Here is a 26,794-nt window from a genome sequence, read left to right on the forward strand (position 1 = left end):
TGTGAGATCCTGGTGCACCCATCACCTGAGCGTATACACTGCACCATATTTGTTGTTTTTTTTCCCATGCTCCCCTCCCACTCTTTCCCTCAAGTCCCCAAACTCCATTGTATCATTCTTATGCCTTTGCGTCCTCATAGCTTAGCTCCCACATATCAGTGAGAACATACGATGTTTGGTTTCCCATTCCTGAGTTACTTCACTTAGAATAATAGTCTCTAATCTCATTCAGGTCATTGCAAATGCTGTTAATTCATTCATTTTTATGGCTGAGCAGTATTCCACTGTATATGTATACACCGGAGTTTCTTTATCCACTCGTTGATTGATGGGCATTTGGGTTGGTTCCACGATTTGCTACTGTGAATTGTGCTGCTATAAACACACGTGTGCAAGTATCATTTTCGAATAATGACTTCTTTTCCTCTGGGTAGATACCCAGTAGTGGGATTGCTGGATCAAATGTTAAGTAGAGCTCTATGATGTTTTGATACTCTTCTATGGCATAGACTTAGTGCTCCCATGTTCTAAGTGTTATGAAAGGCTGAAGATAGGAATATTAGAACATGGCCCCTTCCTGAGTTATATAGCTTAGAACAATGGTACTCAAACTTAAGAATGTGTAAGAATTACCTAGGCCATAGCGCTTACACATGGAATATCAAGAGGGAGAACAGACTAGGAGAAGATGTTTGAATTCAGCTGCCCATGTAAAGTATAAAGAATTATTTTTACCCAGAATCTTGAAGGGGAAGGAACTGAGTCACACAGACAAGAATGTGCCTAAAGCCATTCAGCAGTTCAGAGTGGAATGAAAAGGACCCTGGTTCCCTGCTCTTAAGCCAGTGTTCTTTAGCTGGCTAGAACTCAGCTCTCTGTTTAAAAAATGAATGGGTTGCAGTGGAGCGCTGTGTTCCAAGTAGGATTTGTAAGACTTCTGGAACTCTGAAAAAATTCTACTGGTTTTCTGCCTGTTTCTCTGTCTATACTTGAATTCACTGAGGCCAAAAATGGTAACTTTTTACCCAGTAGCTGGCAACATTCCTGGTAATTAGAAAGTGATCAGTAAATGCTCAATGACTATCTGAATGATTGCATTTTTCAAAAAGAAATCTGAAGTCTAAATTTTGAGCCAACTAAATATCATATTTCTTTGTTTTTGGGTGGTTTGGGAAAAATCCAATGTGTTCTCTGAAAGGAAAACATATTTGGAAATATGATTATTTTTTTCTGTAAATAAAGTTACTTTGTTGTAAATATAAATATACATGCTCATTTTATAAAAGAAAATGAAAGGAGAAAAAAGAGCAAAATATCTGTATTGACACCACTCATAATTACCACTCATAATTTTTGTTTTGTTTTTCTTATTCACATATAGGACTTTTATCATGATACATGTATGAATTTATATCCTGTGATTTTTCTGAAACATTATAGCATAACGGGATTAAGCATCCTATTACCTCTACAGTTCCTGATATTTGTAAAGATAAATTATGAAAATAATGTTCGAATGAGAAAGGTTTTTCTGTTTATATGCTGTTCCAAAGAACCTTAGGTATCAGAATTTATCTGAGCCCAAAAACGTCCCTTAGGTACCTTAAGCTACCCAAATTCTTTGAATTCTTTCAATCAAATCCCCTAATTTTATAAAGAGGAAATTGAAACGCAAGAAACAATATCAGTGAATTTGTTTGAACCCGGGAATTTCAGTACTTGTTGTCCTAATTTAAAATTGTGTCCCAAAGAATATTTATCTTTGAATTTGTTGATGTTTGCTCTTTTAAAAAGGAAAGAAGAATAATAAACTAATTCCTCATTTTACCTTTAAAAGGAAGTTTCACTGGAGGAATAAGACCCAAATGAATGAACCCCCATCAGTCATTTGTATGCCCCAGCTGATGAGGATTTCAGCAGTTGTGCTGACACCTTGATCTTGGGCTAGCCACCCTCCCCTTGCTCTGCCATGGAGCTTGGTCACCTTGTACCATGGTCAAAATAATGGTTCTCTCTTTCAAAAGCCATCCTCAGATTTCCAGCTAATAGTGTGTAGGAAAGAGAAAACATAATTTTTTAGTACCCCAAATTCTAGGTTATCTACTGCACTGAATGATCTAAAATATCAAGTAGGCGCTTTCAGCAAAGCTGTTAGAAATATAAATAGAAAAAATAGGAAAGATTATTTGTGGGACCATTCAAACTAAGACTGTTGTTGTTCTCATTATTATTGTTGTTTTTAAAGAACACTGTCCATATATTGCAAGACACGTTGCCCACTGCCCTTCACCTATGGGATTATATAAACGCAATCCTATTTTTTAAATAGTTGTGCAGAAAATCGAGAAGGGAGCTACCTTAACTGTGTATTCAGTTCTTGAGTGACAAAGACAGGCGTGAGAGAGACAGTCCCTTGCTTCCAAATCACCCCTCCTTTGCCTCACCCTTTTCAGGACAAACCAACTACCAGAAATGAATCTAACCCATGTGGTCACTACAGGATTTATCTGGGCATTTGCTGAACCTGCTCGCAATTTATTTTTATTTCTTCCGATAGACATGGATTTGGCACAGGGGAGTGAATTCTTTTTGAAGCAGCAGATGTGCCTGGTACACCCGTTTGCTGTAACCATTTGTGCTGTGGTTGAAAAAAAATTTTTAAGAGTGCAGAATTGTTGAAGGGGGAGGGTTAAAAAACCAGAGCCATTTTAGTGATTATGCAAAGTTAGAATGTGAGTAATTTTGCTGCAGTTAGTCATTATGTGCTTTCATAGCTTGTTTTACAGGGATAAAGGGATGTGTACAGGTTTGGTGAATAGAGCTCTTATTTGTCCCTAATAGTCACTCTTCATGAAAACATTTTCTACCCTTCCTCCTACTCTGTGGCAAAAGTGCTCTCTCCTTGGAAATTATACCTTTCTGGGATCCATTCCTTTTATCCATCTACAATCAGTGGACAGACAACTCCATTTTGAAGAACAAATATGTTAGAAGAAGAATTTTTTTCTCCTATACAATCTATAGTGTAACTGATACACATTCAAATCATCGTAATACAGTGATCATTATAAAATGAGAGTGTTTTCTGCAAAGAGGAAAAAAAACTGAGCAAACATCTAGTGACTTTGTTAGGAGCTTAATGTGCTCTAAATATGATGTCCTTCAAATATTTTATTTGAAATATTTGATAGGTCTTAGCAAATTTTGCTCATGGAATTCTCTGAGAACTGTAACACACCACCTATTCCTTTTTCGCTTTGCTTTCGGAAACCCAAATTTTTTTAGAAATATGTGAACGAGGGTCTGTTTGTTTCCATTGAAGCAAATATAGCCACTTGCTCACACTGGTGGCTTCTTTTGCTGAATTCCGTGAATATGTTAGAAACTCTTGTATGACAATACAGCAACCCAATTTGTCCCTATTGAGCCTAATTTGTGATTTCCATGCACTGCTGCCTGGTGTGTATACACTGAGATCCACTTTGTTAAAGAACAAAACTGGGTTTGTTACTTTTTTGTAGGCTTATTATTAAGTCTGAGCATTCTGGTGTGATGGTAGGAACACTGGTTTCAGACTCTGGAAAACAGAGTTCTAATCCTGACCCTCTGAAGACCTTATCACTTTGGGCAAATCTTTCCTGAGCCTTGTTTCCTTGAGGAAAATGTAGAAATGTGTGATATTCACATTTCTTACACCCTACAATTATGTGAAGAATATTGTATGTTTCAGTTATGCACAAATAAATTAGTTATTTCTTCTCAAAGAATCCTCTGTTAAAAATTATTCCCCAAATAGCTCTCTTTGGACCCTTGTCTCAAGGTGGTCACATTTTAATTTCTACCACTGATACACAAATTTCAGTGATAAGAAACCCCTGAACAACTTGAGAGTTTCCTGAGAGATGGGATCCCACCCATTTTATTATCTTTTGTCTTTTTATGGCTTCTGAGTAGCAGTAAAAGATAGGAATGGTTGGTTCTATTACAGTAGTTGATTATAACCAAAAACTAGTGAACCATACTCTCCAAATGTCCTGCTACCTACAGCTAAGAAACCCAATGTTTATAAACTAACTCAGAACTCTTAAAATTAGATTGAACTACAGAACCCTCTATCATACTTAAATCTTCTTAGATGAATGATGCACAAAACTGATGGGAGATGGGAAGTGTGGGCAATTTTGTTACCGAACTATTTCCCTTATTGTTTTATTTGATTAAACACTTCTCTCTTGTATGGAATTTGCCAATGATACATTATTGAAAAAACTGATTTCAATAATATGTTATTGAAAAAACTAATTTATTGAATAAAAACGTATGGAAAAATCTCTTTGCTAGACCCTAAGGATGGAAAGCCCAAATTTCTACCCACATGGAGTTTAGAGAGGAAAGGAACACTAAATAAGTAATTGCAAAACAAGACGTAAAGGTTATCATAAGGATAATGCAAACTATTAAAGAGATATTAATGGTGGGCACCTTGTCTAATTTTGGAGGATCCAGATTGGCTTCCTAAAGGAGGCATCATTTCGTTTGAAATCTGAAGGATGAATAACCAGTTAGAAGTTGCGAGATGGAAGCAGGTTGGAAAGTGTTCAAATCAGGGCAACCACAGGATAGCTGGAGTGTTGACTCCTGTGTAGAGGAAAGTAAGAGACGAGGCTAAGAAGATAAACAGTAGTTCTCTCAGGAAAGAATTTGGACTTCATGGTAAGAGCAATGAGAACTCTTGAGAGATTTTAATACAGGAAGGCAATGATCATATTTGAGTTTTTAAAATTTGGTTTTAGAGTAGAGTACGTACTAGAGGACAATAAGCAGTCAGTTTCTTTAAAAATACACAAATACGTGTGTATGTATTTGTTGCAGTAAGCTAGGTCACTAGTCATAGTGGACTGGACTAGGGCACCAATAAGTTAATAGAAGTAGAAACATTGACGGTAACTAGTAGAGAGAATTAACAAGCTTTACTGCATCAAGAGGAGAAAAATAAATTGTGATCACATTTATAACATATAATCACATTGCGAAAATCTTTAAAATATCTGCTAACCTTGAAACAATGGATTTATATAGTTTTTGTCAATATACATATGAACCATTATCTTACTTTTCTTTTAAACTGTTATTTTGAATTAATGTTTTCTGGCTTTCCAGCTGCATACCATTCCATTAGCTCAATGTTCTAGGATTTTCTCAACCATCCTCTGATTTTTCCTTTAATATAAACAAGTAAAATCACTTATGCACATTTTAGTAGCTCTTCATTGCAAGTTTGTCCACCAAAAGAATCATTTCAATTTTCAGTGCTACCAGTCATATAAAAACGCACCTGTAATATTCCCACTGGGATTCAGTTTTATTGTTTCTTGGCTAATTGGTTGAACTCTCAGTATTTTTCGCTAAACCCCTGGCCTGATTGGAGAAAAGTGTCTGGTCCCTTGAGGAGATGCTTCAGCAAACGAGGTCGCTTGTTATGGAAATAGGCTCTTCTCTCACTACATTTCTAGATGATAGAACACACTCAGATTGATTTCACCTTCATCACAATGGCATTTTATCCAGTGCTGGACACATGCATGCTAAGAACTGAGTGTACTGTATGGGTATTTATAATACCCATATTCATTCTAGGAACTAATTATACATGGCTGGGTATTTACATAAACAGAGCCTTGGAGAGCTCTCAAGTTCAAAACCGATGGCATTCTATCTCATTTGAAAGTCATTGGGGTGGGAGAGGACACTCCTTAAAATATTGGATTTCTTAGTTTTAATCTGATGATGTGCTAGCTTTATGAAGATGTGAGTGCAGGCCCTCACCTGGATCGTTGCTTCTCTTTTTAATAGGAACTAGAAAATGAACATTTTCAAGGTAGCGTCTGGGTGCTCCTAATTGACTTGATCTTATGTTTGAGAAAACTACCTTGACATACTGACATTGGGGTCTCTGGAAGTCCAGGGAGATGTTTTTCTTCACAGTGTCATATACCCTATCATAAGTGTCGTGAGGATTAACTGGAAAAGCTTCTGGGACAAAAACTGCTCTCAAGTGCCACACTAGACTATACTGTTTTAACTATTTCTGGCTCTGAAGCTATTAAGAATAACCCGTCACTAGCAGAGCACAAGGCTGTGAAATGAATAAGTGCTGATACATTTCAAAGAAGTAAGATATTTATGTGTGCATCTCTCTGGCAAAAACTATCGGGGACTCGTTAGGGGTGTGTGTGTGTGTGTGTGTGTGTGGTGTGTGTGCTTTATGTGTTCACTGAGGACTAAAAATTAGTAGTATATTAGCAGCAATGTTTTGAACTCGGTGGCACCAACCAAAATTGTGTGATTTTTATTTCGTGCATAGTATTTGAGATTATTTTAACTCATCACCAGATTTCAGCTACTATTTATCCTCATTTATAAGGTTACTTTTTTTCTTTAATGTGGAAAATAAACAAAAACATATAACGGAGAACAAAATCTTCTCTTAACTGCCTCACCTAGTGTAAAACTGTAACCTTCTAAAATACATTTAAACCATTTTTAACTTTCTGCTATGCTTCTTCTTTTTTTTGTATGTACATACACATGGACGTTGGAATACCACAATATTTTAGAGTGTGTTTGCTTGGTTTTTAAAATAATGTATATATTTCTGATATATATTATGTTAAATATATATTTATTTTTATACATTTATATATAAGAAATATATAATATATACTATGCCTATATAATATATATTTCTTCCTTTGAGTAAAAAAGTAATATTTGGTAGACACTTAGCAAAATAGGAAAAGTATATAGAATAGCCAAAAATAACCCCTTTAAGATAACCAATGTTATCAGTTGGGAATAGATCCTTCTAGCCATATATGTATGTATATGTGTATATGAGATATAGATAGATGCATTACTTATCAACAGGTATAAAACAATATTTTCTAACTGAATTTTAAAACAAAGAAAAATTTTGATACATAGTATTATTTTTATTGTATAGTGGTAAAATATACATAATACAGCATTTAACATTCTAACCAATTTTAAGTGTATAATTCACTGGCACTAAGTACATTTACATTGTTGTGCAACCATCACCAGCAGAACTGTATCTGTTCAAACTGAAATGACATATCCATTAAACAATAATGCGCTAGCTACATTCTTCCTTCTCCCATCCCATGGCAATCACCATTCTGCTTTCTAGCTTTATAAATTTGACTCTTCTAGGGGCCTCCTATATCTAGAACCATATGGTATTTGTTTTGTTTTGTTTTGTTTTTTGTAACTGGCTTGTTTCTTCAAGCTTCAAGCTTAATCTCTTCAAGCTTCGTCTATGTTGTAGCATGTATCAGAATTTTCTTATTACATTGTGTGTGTGTATATATATGTATAGATATGTAGATAGATATAGATGTGTGTGTGTGTGTATATATATATATATATATATATATCACATTTTATTTATCCATTCATCCATCAGTGGACACTTGAATTACTTCTTCCTTTGGCTATTGTGAATAATACTGCTATGAACATATTACCATGATTGTACAAATAGCTACATTCCTGCTTTTAGTTATTTTAGGTGTCTACCCAGAAGTTGAATTGCTAGATTATTGATATATTTTGAAATATTTTTATGGCGTTGTTTTAATGGCTGTGTAGTATTCTATTATATGACTATACTGTAATGTATATAAACAATCCTCATGTATTGATTATTTAAATTTTCCATTGTCTTTTAGTTTTATAAAGTACACTATTAACACGGAGCTTCTTGAAACTAAACATTTATGCTCTCTGGTCGTTTCCATAGGCTAAATTTTAAGAAATGAAACTATGGGTTTAAAAAGTATAAACTTTATTAGGGCTTTTGTTACGTATCACCAAATTACACCACTGATTTCCCGTAAAAATTTTATAGAAACAAACATTAACTTCGTCCCTAAATCTAAATTATATAATCAGTTTTCCTTCTAAGACAAGTGGAGTCACACCATTATGTCACTCATAGCCCCTAACTCCAAGTGGGATTTCCTATTCGGCTTTAGCAACAGTATCTAAAAGTAGTTTTGAACTCTGGTTTTAACTGACAATCACCTGCCCCTTCCCTTTTGAATTTCCAGATTTCACTCTGTTAAGTGGGTTTATCTACAATAAGTTGCATTTAAAAAGCCCTAAATGATTCTGTTGTGCAGTCAGATTTAAGAAATGCTTTTCTAAATGTGTAGTATTATGTTTATATATCGCACTCTTGGCCAGGTGTGGTGGCTCACGCCTGTAATCCCAACATTTTGGGAGGCCAAGGCAGATGGATCACTTGAGGTCAGGAGTTCCAGACCAGCCTGGAACACACAGTGAAAACCCCATCTTTACTAAAAACACAAAATGAGCTGGCGTGGTGTTGGGTGCCTATAATCCCAGCTATTCGACACAAGAATTCCTTGAACACGCGAGGCAGAGGTTGCAGTGAGCTGAGATAGTGCCACTGCACTCCAGCCTGGGTGACAGAGCAAGACTCCATCTCAAATATATATATATATATATATATATATATATATATATATATATATATATATATACACACACACACACACACACATATATATAGCATTCTTAATCTCAAATATATATATATATATATATATATATATATATATATATATATATATGACATTGTTAATCTGTTAGGTTGTTTTCCAACTCATGGGGTCATCTATCAAGTGGATAGTGTAAGTGGCCTGGTTGGATGAGGAATGGAGATATGGGTACTTACCCTGAATTATGGAAGATAGTGAGATGACTCAAGAAAGCAAATTTAGTTATTCTTCTAGTCATGGTTAGGATAAAATGATGATGGAATTTTTGCATAGAGCCAAAAGAAGCAGCAAATTAGGGATTTCATTATAACTGAAATAGGTTAGCTGTGTTTCCATTTTTGCTCATTGTACACACTCAGAAACCAATTATATTTATTTATCCAGCCATTATTTATTAAGTGTCTACCTGATATGAATCCCTAATAATGAGACCAAGCTCTTCTTGGGCAATAAAACTCTGAATATTGCACATTTACTCTTGGAATCACTGGATTTTTGAAAGTCAGAGTATCTTCTTTTATAGGTACCTCGACCCCAGTGAAGCTCTTTTTTTTTCTCCTGAGTGATATAGAAATATTTTTTTATTTGAAGAGAAAGATTATTTATTAAAAAAAAAAAAGGAGAAGAGTAACTTAGCATTTCCCCTCCTTTGTTGTTCAGATGAAGAGTCAGTCTAGAGAAGTCACGTGACTTTCCCAATGTCACTAAATTCTAAACAGTGGTAAAGCTGGCACTTTTTTTCTCGGTCTCCCAAGTTCCAGTGCACAACTCTTCAATTGCATGCTTCCTAGTGATACTTACATTTGCCAGTATCCATAACTTAAACTGGGAATTGTAAAGTGCACCTCATGCACTACAGGTGACCTGCAGAAACTGTTTTATTTCTCTTCCTTGTGTTTGAAATAATAATAATAATAATAATAATGAACACAGCTTTAAAGTCAGAAGAGTAATATTGGATTTATATTCCACATGTCAGCAGTGAGCTGGCATGGGATAGCAGCTGCCTTTTTAACAGAGTAAACTCTTCAGCTTTATTGTCCACATCACTTTGTTGTTTCCTAGACACTGGCATTCTCATTTTCTGTTCATTCTCCAATTTATTCAATTTTTCTTCTAGGAGAGAGAAAGATTTTCCAGTGTCTACATTTTGATCACTTATCTCTTAAAAATAGGAAAACTACAGATAGACTGATAAAGAATTTTGTGTTTTTTTAACATGTCAACTATTATATTTCACTGTTTTATTACCTGAGAGAGGTGGATGGTTTTTAAAACCCCAAACTATGCAGCCAGATGACCCAGGCTTGAACCCTCGATCTGCCACCTGCTAGTGATGTGTCCTTGGGCAGTTACTTAATCTCTCATCAATATCTTCTTCTGGAAAATGAGGATTGGTTTCCGTCTCAGGAGTAACTGTGAGGATTATATATAAATTATGTCCAACACAAAATGTTTGCACTAGGTAATTTCTATATAAATGTTTGCTATTATTACAAATTTTTGGGGTTACCAATAGGTATTTTAGCTTGTGTTTTCTGCCACAGGGATATCCAGACAAAGTAGATAACTGAAAGTGAAAAGCACTTGAGGTATTCTTCAAATAACTCAAATAATTGTCATGAAAATATAATTGAAATGGAAATATTCATCATCTTAATCTTCTAGCAAGTCAACCATCCCCCTTTTGATATTTTGTATATTCCTTGGCCATATGAAAATATCAGTCTCTATGGCCTCAATTGTATTGTACAAATGAATGCACATCATGTGTTTTTCATTTAAAATTTACATTTAAATCTTAAGCAGTTTCCCATGTCATGTAGCTGAAATTAAAATGTAATAAAATGATTTTGAATTTCGTGCTGCTGTTTAAACGTTGACCTTTTGCTACTGTCTATTTTCTCCTTCTGTTACATTGGAAAATTTTCTAAGTAGAAGTCACTTCTACTCATCACGCTAAATTTTGCCCCAAATATTCTGTAACTAAGAACTTTCTGAGTGCAATGAGTGTGATTTTCTTTGTCTCATAGTGAATCTAGTAAGCAGCTCAATGCCTGTTACATAGTAGACTTTCAATAAATTTCTATTGAACAAATAATTTGGATTGAATTTCTGGGATTTGTGGTATTGTGTTTACTTGGCAGTAAATTCAGAATGTACTTTGTTTTAGTACATGTTGTTAAATACTATTTTTAAATGCATTCGTCTCTTTCCTTTCTTAGTAAGTTTATTTAAAAATTGCCCTTTATTTCCAGAGGGGATTTGAGTCAGCATCAAGTAAAACTTACACATATAATATGGCCATAAAAATGAAAACAAGTACCTCAAAGTCTTCTTGGAAAAATAATAGTATCAATACATTCCAAATTAAAATCATTAAACTATTTAGAGGTGGGGCACTAATGAGATGACTGTAATTAGGCACACATTACACATTTTACAGAATTTCTTGATTGTCAAGTCAATAAGGGAAATAAGATAGTTCATATTTTTGCATGGTCAGTTATAATCTGACCAAAGAAATGCATTTTTCTTGGGATATTAACCTTCATTCATTCATCAAATATTTGTTAAATGCCAGCTTATGGGCTACGATATGATGAAGCATAATGAGGAAGCAGCAGGGAATAAAAAGGACAGTCTCTACTAGTATAGAAGCAGACATATACACATGTGATATGTACAGGGAGGGAGAAGTAAAGAGCACCCACTGTGCTGGAGGATTCAGGCAAAGTTTCACGGAGGAACCTGACATTCAGCTTAAGATGTAAGAGATTCCTAGGAATCAGCTAGGTAATTCAAAGACAATGGAGAAGTGCATTGGTGTAGGTATCATTGTTGAGATGTGAGAGAGCTTGGCACAATAGACATGAAAGAAGGTCAATGTGTCTCAAAGAGAGGTAGAAGAGGTGGATTTGCATCCATCATTCCCCTAACCTGTTGAAGATTTTTGAGCAGGAAAGCAATATGATTAGATTCGCATTTGCAATAAATCACTCTGGCTACCAAATGAAGGACCCATTGAAAAACAGTCGTGGACACTGGGAGACCAGTTTGGATGTTTTTAGAGAATTCATAATGAAAAATGGTGGAATCCTGGCATGGGATTGTAGTAGTGGAAATGGTAAAATGTGGACATATTTGTGAGTTATGGAATTCCCTATTTAGAGAGTAGGATCAACAGGATTTAGTTCTTGAATGGAAAGTAGGCAGTCTCAGAAATGATTCCCAGTGTTCTCCTTTGAGCAACAACTGGGTGGATGAGAAAACCAAATGAAAAGCAGATCAGGGTGGATGATGAAATCTGTTTTTAATATATTGAGTCTGAAAATCATATGAGACGTTCAAGCAGACACATGAAATAGACAGTTGAGGATTTGGGCTTAGTATTCAGAATACAGATGAATTCTGGAGACAGAAATTCTAAAGTCTTCATAACATAGAAGGTATATCAAGTTGTGGCCATGGTCCTGGAGACAATCGAGAGACAAAAGCAGAGATCTGGTGTCAAATAAAGGGAATCATTATTCACCGGCTGTTGGGCAATATATTGGGTATTGTCATTAGTAACAATTTCACAGAAAGATTTAAGAAGCATTTTATTTTTCATAAGATAAAATTCCATTTGATGCAGATAGATAGCATTCTGGTGAACTAGGTTGATCCAGAGATAAAGATTAAAAAATTCCCAGGGACATTTGGTTAACATTTTACTTCCAATGGTTCTCAACTAGAGAGGAAACCACCTCCTGATGGGGAGTTTGGAAATGAATGGGCACATTTTTATAAACTGTCACAATGACTAGAGGACACCGTTATCATTTATTGGGTAGGGAGCAAAATACATTACTGTCAAACTCAAGAAGACCATAGTACTCTGTTGAGAGACACTGATAAACTCTTGTGCCACGTATGTTTCTCTGGCTTGCTGATTGTGAAGTTCCGAGCTGACTGTCAAGAACGGTCACAGACCCTCTCTAGATTTTCACCTCCACAGTACTCTCTTTGTCCTGAACCTAGAGGAGATGACGGCTCTGCCTCTGCTAGTTCCATATTATTTCCCTGTCCTTCGTGACTCCTCTGCAATTACATGGGGCCATGTACATAATACCTGTGTAAATCAGATCCTTGAGAAGACCTAGTTGGTGTGTGCTGTCATTTTTATTTGAATCCTGACTCTTATGGCTATCTTTTCCACATATCATTTGTCTCAAATATAGTTTCCTAGGGATCTTATAGTTCCAGATTTAGCTTCCTGTTAAGTTACAAGAAGCTCTTGGATAGAGTGGTATCTTTTTGTTTGGTTGGTTTTTGTGTTTTGTTTTGTTCTGTTTTTTTGGATATTAGTCTTTAAAAGGGTAAACTTGTCATTTACTTTTGTAATTTAAGCAGCCTGGATATTCTTGTCTTGTTGGTGGAGGGGCTTTACCTTTCTGCTTGAAGGTGGTCCCAATAGTACTAAATAGAAACATAGTTTCCTCATTAAGCAATTTATTAAAATATGTATGTTCAAGACATTCCTAAAAAATACTCAGTTAAGACTCTAACATTCTATTACAGAGGACATGGAAAAGGCGTTTTGAACCTAGAAAAAATTTAAGGTCAGATTTTTCTCGTCAATAATGCCAGTCATAAAAAAGTCAGCGTAGATGGGCATTGAATGAAAGAGGGAATAAAGCTTTGCTTCTCTTTGATGACTCAAGATCAGCAGAAACCCAGAGTTCCTATTTTGAACACTTTACAAACCCAACTATAAATGGAGACAGTGACTGAGCAACTGGGCTGATGACAGGCATGCTCTCTGCTGCAGCTGTAAAGTCTGCCCCAAGAAAGCAGTTCAAAATTCGCATAGTTTGAAATTGGAAACCGATAACATTCATTAACAAAAAAGAATTAATATAGACCTAACTCCTTAAAAGTAACTTTTTTTTCATAAGTTTCTTCTTTCAGTCTCTTTCTTGGTGAAGACACACACACACACACACACACACACACACTATTTAAACATACTGAAGTCTTTGAATTAAAGCAACAGGGCACAATTTCAGGAGCCATTGCTTTCTTCTAGGAAATACCTCACTATTAGAGCTCTCTTTGGAGATGAGAAGATTTTTCTCAACTTTATTATGAATTCCATTGTGTGCGTGTGAGCACGTTTCTGAATATTTTACATATTATAACAGTATGTTTGAAAATAGAATATTTAGCTATATATATATATATAATTTTTTTTTCCTTTGCAGTTTTACGTGCCTTACATCAAGGGAGCTGGAAGGGGTAGAGAATAGGAATTATTTTAAAGCATATTTATTTATGTTCTTCATGGTTCAAGAACACTATGCCAACATTCTTCTGGCCCACATGTTCAATTAAATACATAGTGAATCTTTTCTACTTACTGGATTATTTGGTGCTTCCAAGCATTTATTTTTGGCATTTCATTTCGTTTTTGTTTTTGCAGGAATTTTTGAAGTTTTATTATGATTTAACATTTTTATTTTGAAAATCAAGCACATTTTAAAAATTACTCTGCTGCAGCTGTAGTCTGCCCCCAAAAACAGATACTTCAAAATTCACCTATTTTGAAAATAAAAATGCAGGTATAGAAATTTACATATACAGATTACTTATTTATCTATGATTTGTTATGTGTACATAAATCTATTTATACAATCATCTATAAATACAGATATGCAAATATATGTTATTTTTTGAGACTTGAATGTCTGTAGCAATCCTTTTTTTATGTGGTATTTTTCCATTAGTCATTTTCTAAGCCTCTTTAACATGTAAAGCTCTGTGAGGTTAATGGGGGGAGAGTGGTGTCCTAGGATGAATAGTGTGTCTCTCCCTGTCCCCCAGTCTGGTAGAGAAGCTGTGCACAATAGATTAGACCAAACAGATTTCTACATTTTCAATCAGAATTAGCTGTGGCCAGGAGATAAGAACAGACAAGGTGCACCCCTGTGTGTCTGCCTTCTCTCTTGGAGCAGGCCCTCCACTTCCCCTTTTGTTTAAGTTCAGATAACATGTTGCATTCTTTATGTCACTATTCTTCATGACCAATTGTCACAAAACTTTTCCTCTATGTTACTTCTTTTAGAAGTTTTAGTTTCAGGCCTTTCTCATCTTTAAATCGTTAACCCAGTTTTAGTTAATGATGTCAGATAAGGGTCCAATATCATTCTCTTGTATGTGTATTTCTAGTTTCCCTAACATCATCTATTGAAGAAATTTTCTTTACCTATCGTCTATTCTTTGCCCCCTCATCAAAAATCAATTGACTGTATACACGTGGATATATTTCTGGGCTCTCTGTTCTGTTCTGTTGGTCTGTATATCTTGTTTTTCATGCCAGTACCATACTGTTTTGATTACTATAGCTTTGTAATATGTTTTGAAATTAGGAATTGTAATGCCTCTGGCTTTGTTCTTGGCTTCAAGATTGATGAGGCTTTTTGTGGTCTTTTGTGGTTCCATGTGAATTTTAGAATTGTTTTTTCTATGTATGTAAAACTTCATTTTGGTATTTAGATAAGGATCTCACTACATCTATAGATAACTTTGGGTAGGATATACATTCTAACAATATCAAGTCTTTCAACCTATGAACACAGATGTTTATCCATTTGTTTGTGTCTTGTATAATTTCTTTCACCGATGTTTAATAGTTTTCAGTATATAATCTTTCTCCTCCTTAGATAACTTTTTTCCAAGTTTTTTATGCTACTGTAAGTAGAATTTTTTCCTTTCTTTCCTTTTCTGCTATTCGTCAGCAGTGCACAGATATACAACTGATTTTTGTGTTCATCTGTGAACACTTTGAAGGCAAGATCATGCCTTATTTGTGTTCTACATAGTAATAAATAATAATTAGCAGTTATTAATATTTTTCATTTATTTTTATTGAGTTTTGTTGGCAGTAATTTTTGCTTTCTTTCTTTCTTTTTTTTCCTATTCTTTTTAGAGCTCCACTGGTTCAACAGCCTCTCCTCCAGTTTCGACCCCAGTCACAGGACACAAGAGAATGGTCATCCCAAACCAACCCCCTCTAACAGCAACCAAAAAGTCTACATTGAAACCACAGCCTGCACCCCAGGCTGGACCCATCCCTGTGGCTCCAATCGGAACACTCAAACCCCAGCCTCAGCCAGTCCCAGCCTCCTACACCACGGCCTCCACTTCTTCAAGGCCTACCTTTAATGTGCAGGTGAAGTCAGCCCAGCCCAGCCCTCATTATATGGCTGCCCCTTCATCAGGACAAATTTATGGCTCAGGGCCCCAGGGCTATAACACTCAGCCAGTTCCTGTCTCTGGGCAGTGTCCACCTCCTTCAACACGGGGAGGCATGGATTATGCCTACATTCCACCACCAGGACTTCAGCCGGAGCCTGGGTATGGGTATGCCCCCAACCAGGGACGCTATTATGAAGGCTACTATGCAGCAGGGCCAGGCTATGGGGGCAGAAATGACTCTGATCCTACCTATGGTCAACAAGGTCACCCAAATACCTGGAAACGGGAACCAGGGTACACTCCTCCTGGAGCAGGGAACCAGAACCCTCCTGGGATGTATCCAGTCACTGGTCCCAAGAAGACCTATATCACAGATCCTGTTTCAGCCCCCTGTGCACCACCATTGCAGCCAAAGGTAAGAAACTCCGTAACATAAGGAGGAGAATACAGGGGCACCTATCTTAGTCTGCCTTCCCCAGGAAGCAAAGCCTAAGGCAAAAGTGTGTGTGTTACTTTTATTTCACTGACAAATACAATCCCAGGGAAGGATGAATGAAGCCAGAGAGGAGAGAGAGACTACTTGGTATGTTACTAATATGGCCACTGTTTAGTATCAAATGGAATTGCTTGCTCAATCTCGGAGAATCATCTTCCAAAGCCCACAGAAACCATAGCATCTGAGGATAAAGTGTTCTGATGGAGAAAGAGAAAATAATTTATTTTTCACATCCTTCCCTATATTGGTTAAAGCTTCCCTCTGTTGTGCAGAAACTTCCTCTACACCTTGCATTTGCTTGGACATTAAACAGGTCTGTAGTATCTCAAGCCTCAGCAAGGTTAGCGATCTATGGGTGAGACATGTGGAGGGCAAAACTGAGTGAACTCTTGTCAGGCTGTGGCCCTGTGAAGGCGATTATAACTCCCGCAATGTTGGTACCACAGCAGTTGCTGGGGCAGAACAAGTGGCCAAGGACCCAGGAGATGGGTGAGGCCAAGCAGGTCTAAGATAATGCAAATACCTTGGACAGTTTCTCCTTTGAGAAGGGGCTGCAGTATAATGCAGCTTGTTTGTGACCCCTTGTTTATTCATTTTACTAATCCTCCAGAAAGAATCTTATTCTTCAGCCTTTAGCACTATTAAGCAATGTTTAAAAACTCCTTATGAGTGACAGTTACTTCTTATTTGATTTAATTGTCCATATGTGGACCTTTTAAGTTAACACTCTCTGTTACTTCGTCTGAATAGGTAAGGTGTAATACTACACATGCCCACTCACCACAACTTGGATTTTTCATTAATACTGGAACCAACATGATGTTGATTCCTCCCATTATGACTAGAGGAACCAATAAGAATAACTTGGAATGGGTGAAAATAGAGGAACTGAGCCAGTTTCCAGCCATTTGGGTTGGAAGAGTGCCCTTGCTTCTTTTCAGTTAGAACTGTGAGAAATCAGGAATTTGAGAGCCCTCAATTAGCTAGAAGATCAATGGTAGTTTTGGGGGATGGATTGGGTAGAAGTTTGGACTGTATTTTTAAAAATTCTTTCCACATTTTTAACAAGATTGTCCATTTCAAGACAGATCTATTCACGTATTCAACATTGTATCAAAAATTTCCTTATAGGGTATTTACTAAACTGTTTTTCTTATATGAAAGCGTCTGCCATATTAATGGTGTCCTATGTGAATTTCACGTTCTATAGGGGAATAGAGCTCCTCCTGACAGTGGGGACTGTGAAGAGCTGGAGAAATCCTATAGCCTTATGTGTGACCACTATATGAAATTGGCCAGCCATGATCCCTTTCCGATAGATAGATTCCAAATTAGAATTTTAAATGATTTTAAACATTACTCAGTTTCTTAAGTCTCTCTATGAAAAGAAATGTTATTACAGTTTTTTATTTCTTTTTAAAATGAATTTGTCCGTAATAGCCAATCTGGACAGCCTTGCTCTTTGTTAATGTCGCAGTATATTTGCACCAGTTCCTCCTGGCCCAGTCAAGGGGAGTCTATTTTCAAAACAACCAGTTCAGAGAAACAGATTATTCAACTTAACCACAGTTTTTGTTTTCAATAATTGCAACAGATTTACCCAGGGAAGATTACATTAAAATAAAATTTTAGGTCAGAACAACTGCTGTCAAGGTTTAAGTTCAACTAGACAGGCAATTTAGCCCTGCCCAAAACAGGGTGACTGAAAGGATGGCTGAGTGATGTTCCTGAAGGAATGACATGGTGTCTGCCTTGTTGGAGGATTGTGTTATCCCACATAGGAACCAGACATGAGAGAAAGCAAAACTATGTGTCTTGATGAGACTCACCTGGTGAGAGGTACTGAGCTAGTCTTCAGGTGTTGTTTTCTCACTAAGTCACTGGGCACTCTGGCCAGTCTCTCTTCAGCATTTGGAACCCATCCATTGGTGTAGGAAAAAGAATCAGCCCCCACTGCTAGAACTGGATCTAAAGTGCTGGGTCCAGCCACATCCCTAACATTTGGCCTGTCCTCACCAACCGACACAGGGAGATGGAATGAATTTTTATAAACTACTCATCAGAAAACATGGAACTTTATTTTACTTCTTATTTGAGCAAGGTGGTTATTCAAGATGATCTATTAGATGATTACAGATTTTGGATATCAGTAGATTTCATGTTATTTTTAAAATTTTTGATATATTTGTTTTTCAACAGTTTCATGTGTTTTCACATCATATTCGGCTGTGCATTGAAAAAATGAAAATCAAACCATGTACTTTTCACTCTGATTATTAAGAGTGGTTAGAGGTTGATATTTAGCCATCTGTCCTGTCTGTGCTTTGGGAAAGGGGGAAGAGGCTGATGAAGTTATGGATAAATTCTGGGCGCGTTGTGAGGGCATTGGCTGATGAAAGGTTGGGTTCCTTCACAGTTGGCCGTTGAGCAAAACACTACTGTATTCTACTGCACCTGTGCACAGAGGACCTTATTGTCCTTATATTGACTGTTTGGCTTAATTATGTGACTACGGGCATGAGAAATGAGCTCCGAATTCTTATCCCAGTTCTTTCCTTGACATTCCTCTTCCAGTTTGAGGAAAACCTCTAGACCTCTTTATGTCATGCTTCAAACCTCAGTAAAGTAGAACATCATCTTTACTAATTAATTAATGATTGCGAAAGGCTTGGAAATTTCCAAAGGCTGAATAATTGCCAAGTGAAGACTATTCAGCTTTCCACTGGCTTTCATTTATTTTTACTTTTTTTTAGTCACTGATGGAAAACTTACCCTCATGTCTGAAAACAATTATACTTTATTACATTGAGTGCTTCTGGGGAGTTTGGCATTTAACCCATTAAGGAAAAAGTTTAAAAGATGAAATAAATAAATCTCCCTTATATTTGAGATGAGCTGCTTTAGTTTTCCTATATCAGGATAGTATAAAAAGAGGAATATGATATAGTAAAAAAGAGGAGAGACAGGATGGGGAAAAGGAGAAAGGAAAGAAAAAATGAAAAGGAAAAAATGAAGAAAGGAAAGAGGCAGAATGAGAACCTGCAAGGCTTAGGGGATCATGATTATATTTATGTTCCCATAATGTGCTAAGCAGTGAATTTGCATGCTACAGTGGGCCATACTGTATTTCCTATACCATCTGAGCAGAGTTCCTTGAAAAATAGTATTATAAATAAGTCTTTATAAGGTAGAAATGTTCTCTTCTCACTGGAAATCCTCTTAAAGATGCAGTGGAATCTCTTCTCTTTGCTGATTTATAAAAGCTAATGTCAGCTACATCTTGCCATGTAGTTCACAGAACTCGTGTCCTGTGCATTTTATATATCTATATCTATATCTATATCTATATCTATATCTATATCTATATCTATATCTAATCTATATATATCGCTGTGAGTTGGGAGCCACGTTTTCTCCAGTATTTAGATAAGGTGGCTCAGCTTGAAAGTTCCAGTTCTAGGACCTGGAAGCTAGTCACAACTCTCAAGTCTAAAGTGACCAGGCAACTTTAGCCTCCAATTATCATAAAAACTCATCTCCGTCAGCCTCAGCTATTAAAGGGACAGGTATTTGCTACATAATGTGTAGAAGTGCTGGAGCTGTGCATTCCAGGGAAGTTGGAGAATCTTGTCCCAATTAGTGTAGAAGTTATGTTAAATTCTGAAACCATCTACTATTAAAATTTCCTTGGAAAATATTTCAGGAAGATGAGACCTTGGAGGTCAGCTAACCATCTTTCAGTAAATCTAAAAGTTTTTCTTTTCCAGAGTTAGAACAGATTGTTGCTTTTCATTTGGATTTCGAGTTTGGGGCATATTTTATGGGTCAGGGAAGAGTGTAGAGGTAATGAACTGTTGTGGTCAGTGTTGAAGGGACTTTAAGATCTGTAATTTCTGTTAAGATTAAGGAAACAGAGAATGTTCATACACTACCACTTTGAACATTCCAGTAGTGTGAGAATATTTAAGTTAATTTTATTTATTTATTTATTTTTTGAGAGGGAGTCCCATTCTGTCACCCAGGCTGGGGTGCAATGACGTGATCTCGGCTCACTGCAACCTCCACCTCCCGGGTTCAAGTGATTCTCCTGCCTCAGCCTACCAAGTAGCTGGGATTACAGGCTCCCGCCACCACGCCTGGCTAACTTTTTATATTTTTAGTAGAGACAGGGTTTCACCATGTTGGCCAGTCTGGTCTCAAACTCCTGACCTCACGTGATCTACCCATCTCGACCTCCCAAAGTGCTGGGATTACAGGTGTGATCCCACCATGCCCAGCCTGTTTTAATTTTTGAAAAGAGAAAGTTATATACATTGATTGCACTCTAAAGAATTGTTGGCATTTGGAGAGAGTTATCCGTATGGTAATCCCTGTGTTAATTATGTCTCAATTCTAGGATCAGAGAAACAAAATGGAAGAGATGATTAGGGTGGGCAGAGGAATGAATGCAGATAGATCCCTCAAGTCAGTAGCTAACACTAGAATACATGTGAAGATGAGAATGGTAGATATTGCTTGAGGCCAGTGACTGTAATATTAGTAATTCCTCTTTGTACAGACTTTTTAGTTTCCAAAGCACTTTGTGGAGCTCACAAAATCCATGATCATTAAGCCCAAGTAGAGGTCTTTGTCTTTCTTTTTCTGATGAGGGTTCAAAAGCCCAGTGATGAGAGCCACTCACTTAACGTCATATGTCAAATTCATCGGATAGCCACAGCTCCAAGTCAGGTCTTCTAAAGATTGTTCCCATGCTTTGACCGTGGCAAGTGACTGAATGTTGGCATGCTTTGGATGGCAGGAGCTCCTCATCAGCGCCAGTGTACATGGCTCCACTGTGACCCATGTTACATGTAGAGATTAAAGTGGGCTTAGGCAGTCATCATGGCCTTTGGATAAAATCAGCAGTTGGAGGGGAAGCACCCATTAAATCCCTGCCTGGCACCCAGGCCTGGTGCCTTAGAGCTGTACTTCCCCATCCCCATCAGTCACATAAAATTTGTCCCGAGGTTCTTTCTGCCTTCACTAAGTACTTAATATGGAGTTCAGTCATCCCCATTTCTCACTTGAACCATTGAAATGGCCTCTTACTTAGGGTTTCCTCTCACAGTCATCTCTGTACCCATACATCCTACATGTAATACCGTGTTAATCTTTCTATGGTACCTTATCATTAATTGCCTTTTGCAAAAACCTTAATAAGTTCCCAACCAGTTGCAGAATACATTGAAACCCCAAACTGGATTTCTAGTTTTATTTCTCCCCAGTATCCTGGATTCCAGCTGATACGTTACATTTTTAGTTAATTCTCACCTCTGTGGCTTTGCTCACCAAGTTCCTTCTTCCCAGTCCTTCCCCAAATAAAATCTACACATCTAAAAGTGACCCATTAAGATCCAGCTACAGCGTTAATTTCTCCCATAAGGTTTTCTCCTCTTCCTAAAAGCTAGTTGTGTGTTATTTCACCCTCTCTTTTAGATGTTTTCACTCTCTTACTGTACTGGAGTCATTTGTGTTCCTGTCTTCTATCAACCTATACCCAAGCATATATTAGACTAAGTTTTAGGAGAATATCCTATGTTTCTAGAAACACATGTATGTAGTAACTATATGCTTAGTTATTTAGCAGAGGTTTATTGAACATTGTGTTCACTTTGAAGAATTTTGGTAGACACTCTGTAGGGCCCTATTAGTGTTTAAGACATTGTACAGCTCAGGTGCATTTTCCTTTAAGGATGCATTTAACCTGCTAGATATCATCTCATTTTTAAGACCAGAGAAAAAGAGAGCAGCATCTGTTGTTTCTTGACTTTTTAATAATAGCCATTCTGACTGGTGTGAGAGATGGTATCTCATTGTTGTTTTGATTTGCATTCCTCTAATGATCAGTGATGTTGAGCTTTTTTTCATATGTTTGTTGACCGCATGAATGTCTTATTTTGGGAAGTGTCTGTTCATATCCTTTGTCCACTTTTTGATGAGGTTGTTTGTTTTTCTCTTGTAAATTTGTTTAAGTTCCTTGTATATTCTCGATATTAGACCTGTGTCAGATGGGTAGATTGCAAAAATTTTCTCCCATTCTGTAGGTTGCCTATTCACTCTGATGATAGTTTCTTTTGCAAAAGCTCTTTAGTTTAGTTAGATCCCATTTGTCAATTTTGGCTTTTGTTGCAATTGCTTTTGGCGTTTTCATCATGAAGCCGTTGCCCATGCCTGTGTCCTGAATGGTACTGCCTAGGTTTTCTCCTAGGGTTTTTATGCTTGCTTTTGGGTTTTACATTTAAGTATTTAATCCATCTTGAGTTAATTTTTGTATAAGGTGTAAGGAAGTAGTCCAGTTTTAGTTTTCTGCATACAGCTAGCCAGTTTTTCTAGCACCATTTATTGAGTAGGAAATCCTTTTCCCATGGCTTGTTTTTGTCAGGTTTGTTGAAGATCAGATGGTTGTAGATGTGTGGTGTAATTTCTGAGGTCTCTGTTCTGTTTCATTGGTCTATATGTCTGTTTTAGTACCAGTACCATGTTGTTTTGGTTACTGTAGCCTTGTAGTATAGTTTGAAGTCAGGTAGCATGATGCCTCCAGCTTTGTTCTTTTTGCTTGGGATTGCCTTGTCTGTACAGGCTCTTTTTCATTTCTACGGGTTTTTTTCATTTCCATATACATTTTAGCATCAGTTTGTTGTTGTCCACAAAATAGGCTGCTGTGATTTGGAGATTACCTTGAATCTTTAGATCAATTTGAAAAGAGCTGATACGTTAACAATACTGGGTTTTTCAATCCATGAAGATGGCCTATCTCTTAATTTATTTATGTCTTCTCTAATTTCTCTCATCTACGTATCATAGTTTTGCATATATTTTGGTAAACTTGTCCTTAAGCACTTCAAATGTTGGATGCTATTGTAAATGGTATTTTAAAATTTGTTTATAATCATTTGTTATTAGCATATAGAAATAACAATAGATTTTTATATACTGCCTTTGTATCCTATAACTTGTTAAATGTAATAGTTGTACTAGCTTCTTTAATAAGACTTCTTAGGCAATTCTACCTGATCATTTTATCTGAAAATTCTTGATGCAATTGTTTATTTCCTTTATGGATAAGCCTATTCATCAACATTTTATGTTTGAAAGATTTGCTTGCTGATTGAAAAAGAAACAGTGTGATACAACTTTAAAGGAAATAAGTTGGAAAAAATAAGAACCTTTCCTCTCCACTTCCATAGGCTAGCCTAAGTAAACCATCAGACATAGAAGCGATTTTCAGAATGATAAGTCTTAACCCCTTACATTTACAGATGAGAAAACTGAGGCCTGAAGAGTTACAGTGACTTTCAGAGTTATGTAGTTAGTAAATGACCTCATGTGAATGCAAAATGTAACTCTTCTATTCTGCAGTTCTTCTCTACATTGGTTAAGAATAGTTCAAGACAGAGGAGGTCAGAAGTAAGTGACCTTTAAAAGGTGTAATAATAACTATTGTCAGAATGATCTTATTTCCTATCTTTAGAACCCCATCATCAGTTTTGTAAGGCCACTGAATAATCAAAATGGTTCCGATTCTGGTGCTCCCTATTCTGTCTCACAGCTGCTCCTGTGAAAGCACTCGTTCATAGGCTCTGTGTAATTTTGACTCAGTCCATAATCTCTCTATCCTGATTTTAAAAGTTGTCATCAGAATGGATGTGCTTGTATACCAAGAAATGTCTGTGAATATTATTTATTTATTTTACTTATCTAATCATTTTCATAGATTTGGTTGTTTAAAAATACCCCAGGTCTCAAATCCCTTTGGAAAGTTCAGCAAATCATTTTAACAGGTAATTCTGGCAATATGTAATTCTTTGTGTTTACAGAGTGAGAGAACTTCTATTTATCAGTGTTTTTCCTTTGTTTTGTTTTACTTCAGTTCTAAGCAAAGCAGTTATTTTGCTTATTGACATATTGATATATTCCTTTGGGAATCTCATTTCTTTCTTGGCCAGCTACAAACGCTCATACTGTCCAATTTCAACAAGAGACTATGGTTATTCTCTTCTTCACCAAACAAAGAAATTTGAACCATTATTGATAAATAATTTCCGGTGAATATTAAAGCTTTGAAATGTTTTGCACACAGAGTGTTAGGAAGTGTCTTAGAGTGAAAGAGACTATTTTTACTACTATAGTATCAAAAGTGCCGTTGTCCCACATACAAAGATTTACTTGTTACCTTAGTTCTTTGATTTTCTGGAGTACAGCAACCCCAATTTGTAGAAGTACTCTTAACAAATGATATGGTGTTTGATCTGTTTCATCTTTGGACTTCAGAGAATGATCTTCAAATAATACAGTTTGGTTTATTTCAGAAGGTTGCTTCCTTAAAATAAAATTTTGAAAATATGAGATAATAACATTTAACTTTTTTTTCAATCACTTATAAAATTTACGAAACACTCTCATATAAGAAAAACTCTGTAAGTTGTTCAGAGGCAACTTCTTTAGTATCCTACCAATACTGAATACCTAAGGGAGGGTAAGAACTGACGTCGCCTCACTGCCAGCCCAGTGTTCTTTCCACTCTGTGAAACTTGCCTCCATTTGTAGCTGTCTGTGTTTGTATATATTAGCTCTATTTTGTTGTCCAAACATAAAATATTCCTTTGGCGCAGAGTTTAGACACTAAAACTTCTGAGTAGTATTTCCGGGACATAACATGTATTTAACATTATTTGAAACCCAAGATTCAGTCAACATTGCTATTAAGAGTTAAGGAGCTGAAACTGTGCACACCCTAAATCTGAATTCAAGATAAGAGGTCCCTTGTTATTCAGTCTTTATAAGTGTTTGATATATTTATGCCTCCTCAAATATGACACCATCTTTTTTTAAATTCACATTTAAAGATGATTGTAAAACAAGAAGGATAAGGTATAAGTGTGGTAGTTGTTTTATTTATGGATTTATCAGTTAGCTGTTACTTATTTTTTGTGGTTCATAATGCAATTTTAACATAAGTCTGAATAAGTTTACTATAGATGATATTAGTAGGTTTTACCAGAGGAAACCATGCTTTTTTATTTTATTTTTTTCTTTTTCTTTGAGACAGAGTGTCACTCTTGTCGCCCAGGCTGGAGTGCAGTGGTGCAATCTGGGCTCACTGCAACCCCTGCCTCCCGGGTTCAAGTGATTCTCCTGCCTCAGCCTCCCAAGTAGCTGGAATTACAGGCATCTGCCACCAGGCTCAGCTAATTTTTGTATTTTTGGTAGAGACGGGGTTTTACCATGTTGGCTAGGTTGGTCTCGAACTCCTGACCTCAGGTGATCCACTCACCTTGGCCTCCCAAAGTGTTGGGATTACAGGTGTGAGCCACCGCGCCTGGACAGAAACCATGCTTTATAATCCTGCTACCCACCCCATCCAAAGCACACAAAATATTAGTTAAGTAAGCTACTAGAAGACAACTGAGGGTGGTGGTCTCTGCAGGGGCAGAAAAATGGGAACTGGAGAGGAGTTCAGGAAGGCAGCCCAGAGAATATGAAGCAGGACCCAGCACACAACAGCCTGTGGGCCACATGTCACTTGCCACCTGATTTTGTAAATAATGTTTGCTTGAAATACAGCCATACTCGCTTCATTCCATATTATCAATGGCTGCTCTCACACTACAACAGCAGAGCTGAGAAGATGCAACAGAGACCGTATGGCCTACAGATATTAAAACATTTTCTGGATATCATTTTACAGAAAAACATTGTTGACTGCTGGTCAAAAATATGGGAAGAACTTCATGAAATTTAGATTCTTATTAAAAGTTCTTGAACATCCCTGAACTATTTAATATTATTTCTTGTCCAGCAGATCCTGAATCTTAAATTAGAAGTTGTTGTGACAGTAAGTGGAAATTTTCAGGGAAGGAAGAACAGAATGTCAAAATCAAAAATTAACCTGCTATGTGCAGAATAGGTTCTATATCCCTCCTTTTTTTCCCACCCTGGTAAACTCTTATTTAAACTTCAAGATCTGTCCCTAATATTAACTTCTTGGAGAAGTTTGACCATTCTTCCAGTTCCCACATATTATTAGCTTATCTTTCCTCTGATTTTTTCTCATAGCATTTTTTCATTCATTTCCTAAAATATGCACTAAAATATGCACCTCATTCAGTATTTTTATATAATAACATTTTAAGATAATTTGCATACAATATAATTCGCCCATTTAAATTAAATGGCGATTAAAACACAATTAAATTATTTTTAGCATATTCACAGTATATTTTACTGTATTCTTAAATATAGTATATGTGCAATCATTATCACAATCAATTTCTTTACACCAGGAAGAAATCCTCTACCAATGAGCAGTGACTTTTCTTTTTCCCCAAACCCTCTAAGTCTAGGTAACCACAAATTTAATATCTGTATCTACAGATTTAACAATTTTGGACATTTGGAATAATACTATATATAG

General features: G+C 36.4%; 1 protein-coding gene and 1 long non-coding RNA gene across 15 annotated transcripts in view; one reads left to right on the forward strand and one right to left on the reverse strand.

The window, feature by feature from the left end:
- LPP (LIM domain containing preferred translocation partner in lipoma) overlaps positions 1–26,794 on the forward strand; it is a 741,548-nt gene that overhangs the window by 443,628 nt on the left and 271,126 nt on the right. For all 14 annotated transcript variants that reach the window (XM_055381176.2, XM_063704451.1, XM_019023948.4 and 11 more), the window contains one exon: positions 15,577–16,260. In XM_055381176.2, the coding sequence (XP_055237151.1) occupies positions 15,577–16,260 (684 nt within the window). The remainder of the gene's footprint in view (positions 1–15,576; positions 16,261–26,794) is intronic.
- The window catches only part of LOC129532300 (uncharacterized), a 34,478-nt gene continuing 32,217 nt past the window's right edge, over positions 24,534–26,794 (reverse strand). Inside the window, exon 3 of the long non-coding RNA XR_008677984.2 lies at positions 24,534–24,700. This is a non-coding gene — a long non-coding RNA (uncharacterized lncRNA). The remainder of the gene's footprint in view (positions 24,701–26,794) is intronic.

This window comes from Gorilla gorilla, chromosome 2 (genome assembly GCF_029281585.2).
Source record: "Gorilla gorilla gorilla isolate KB3781 chromosome 2, NHGRI_mGorGor1-v2.1_pri, whole genome shotgun sequence".
NCBI lineage: Eukaryota > Metazoa > Chordata > Mammalia > Primates > Hominidae > Gorilla > Gorilla gorilla.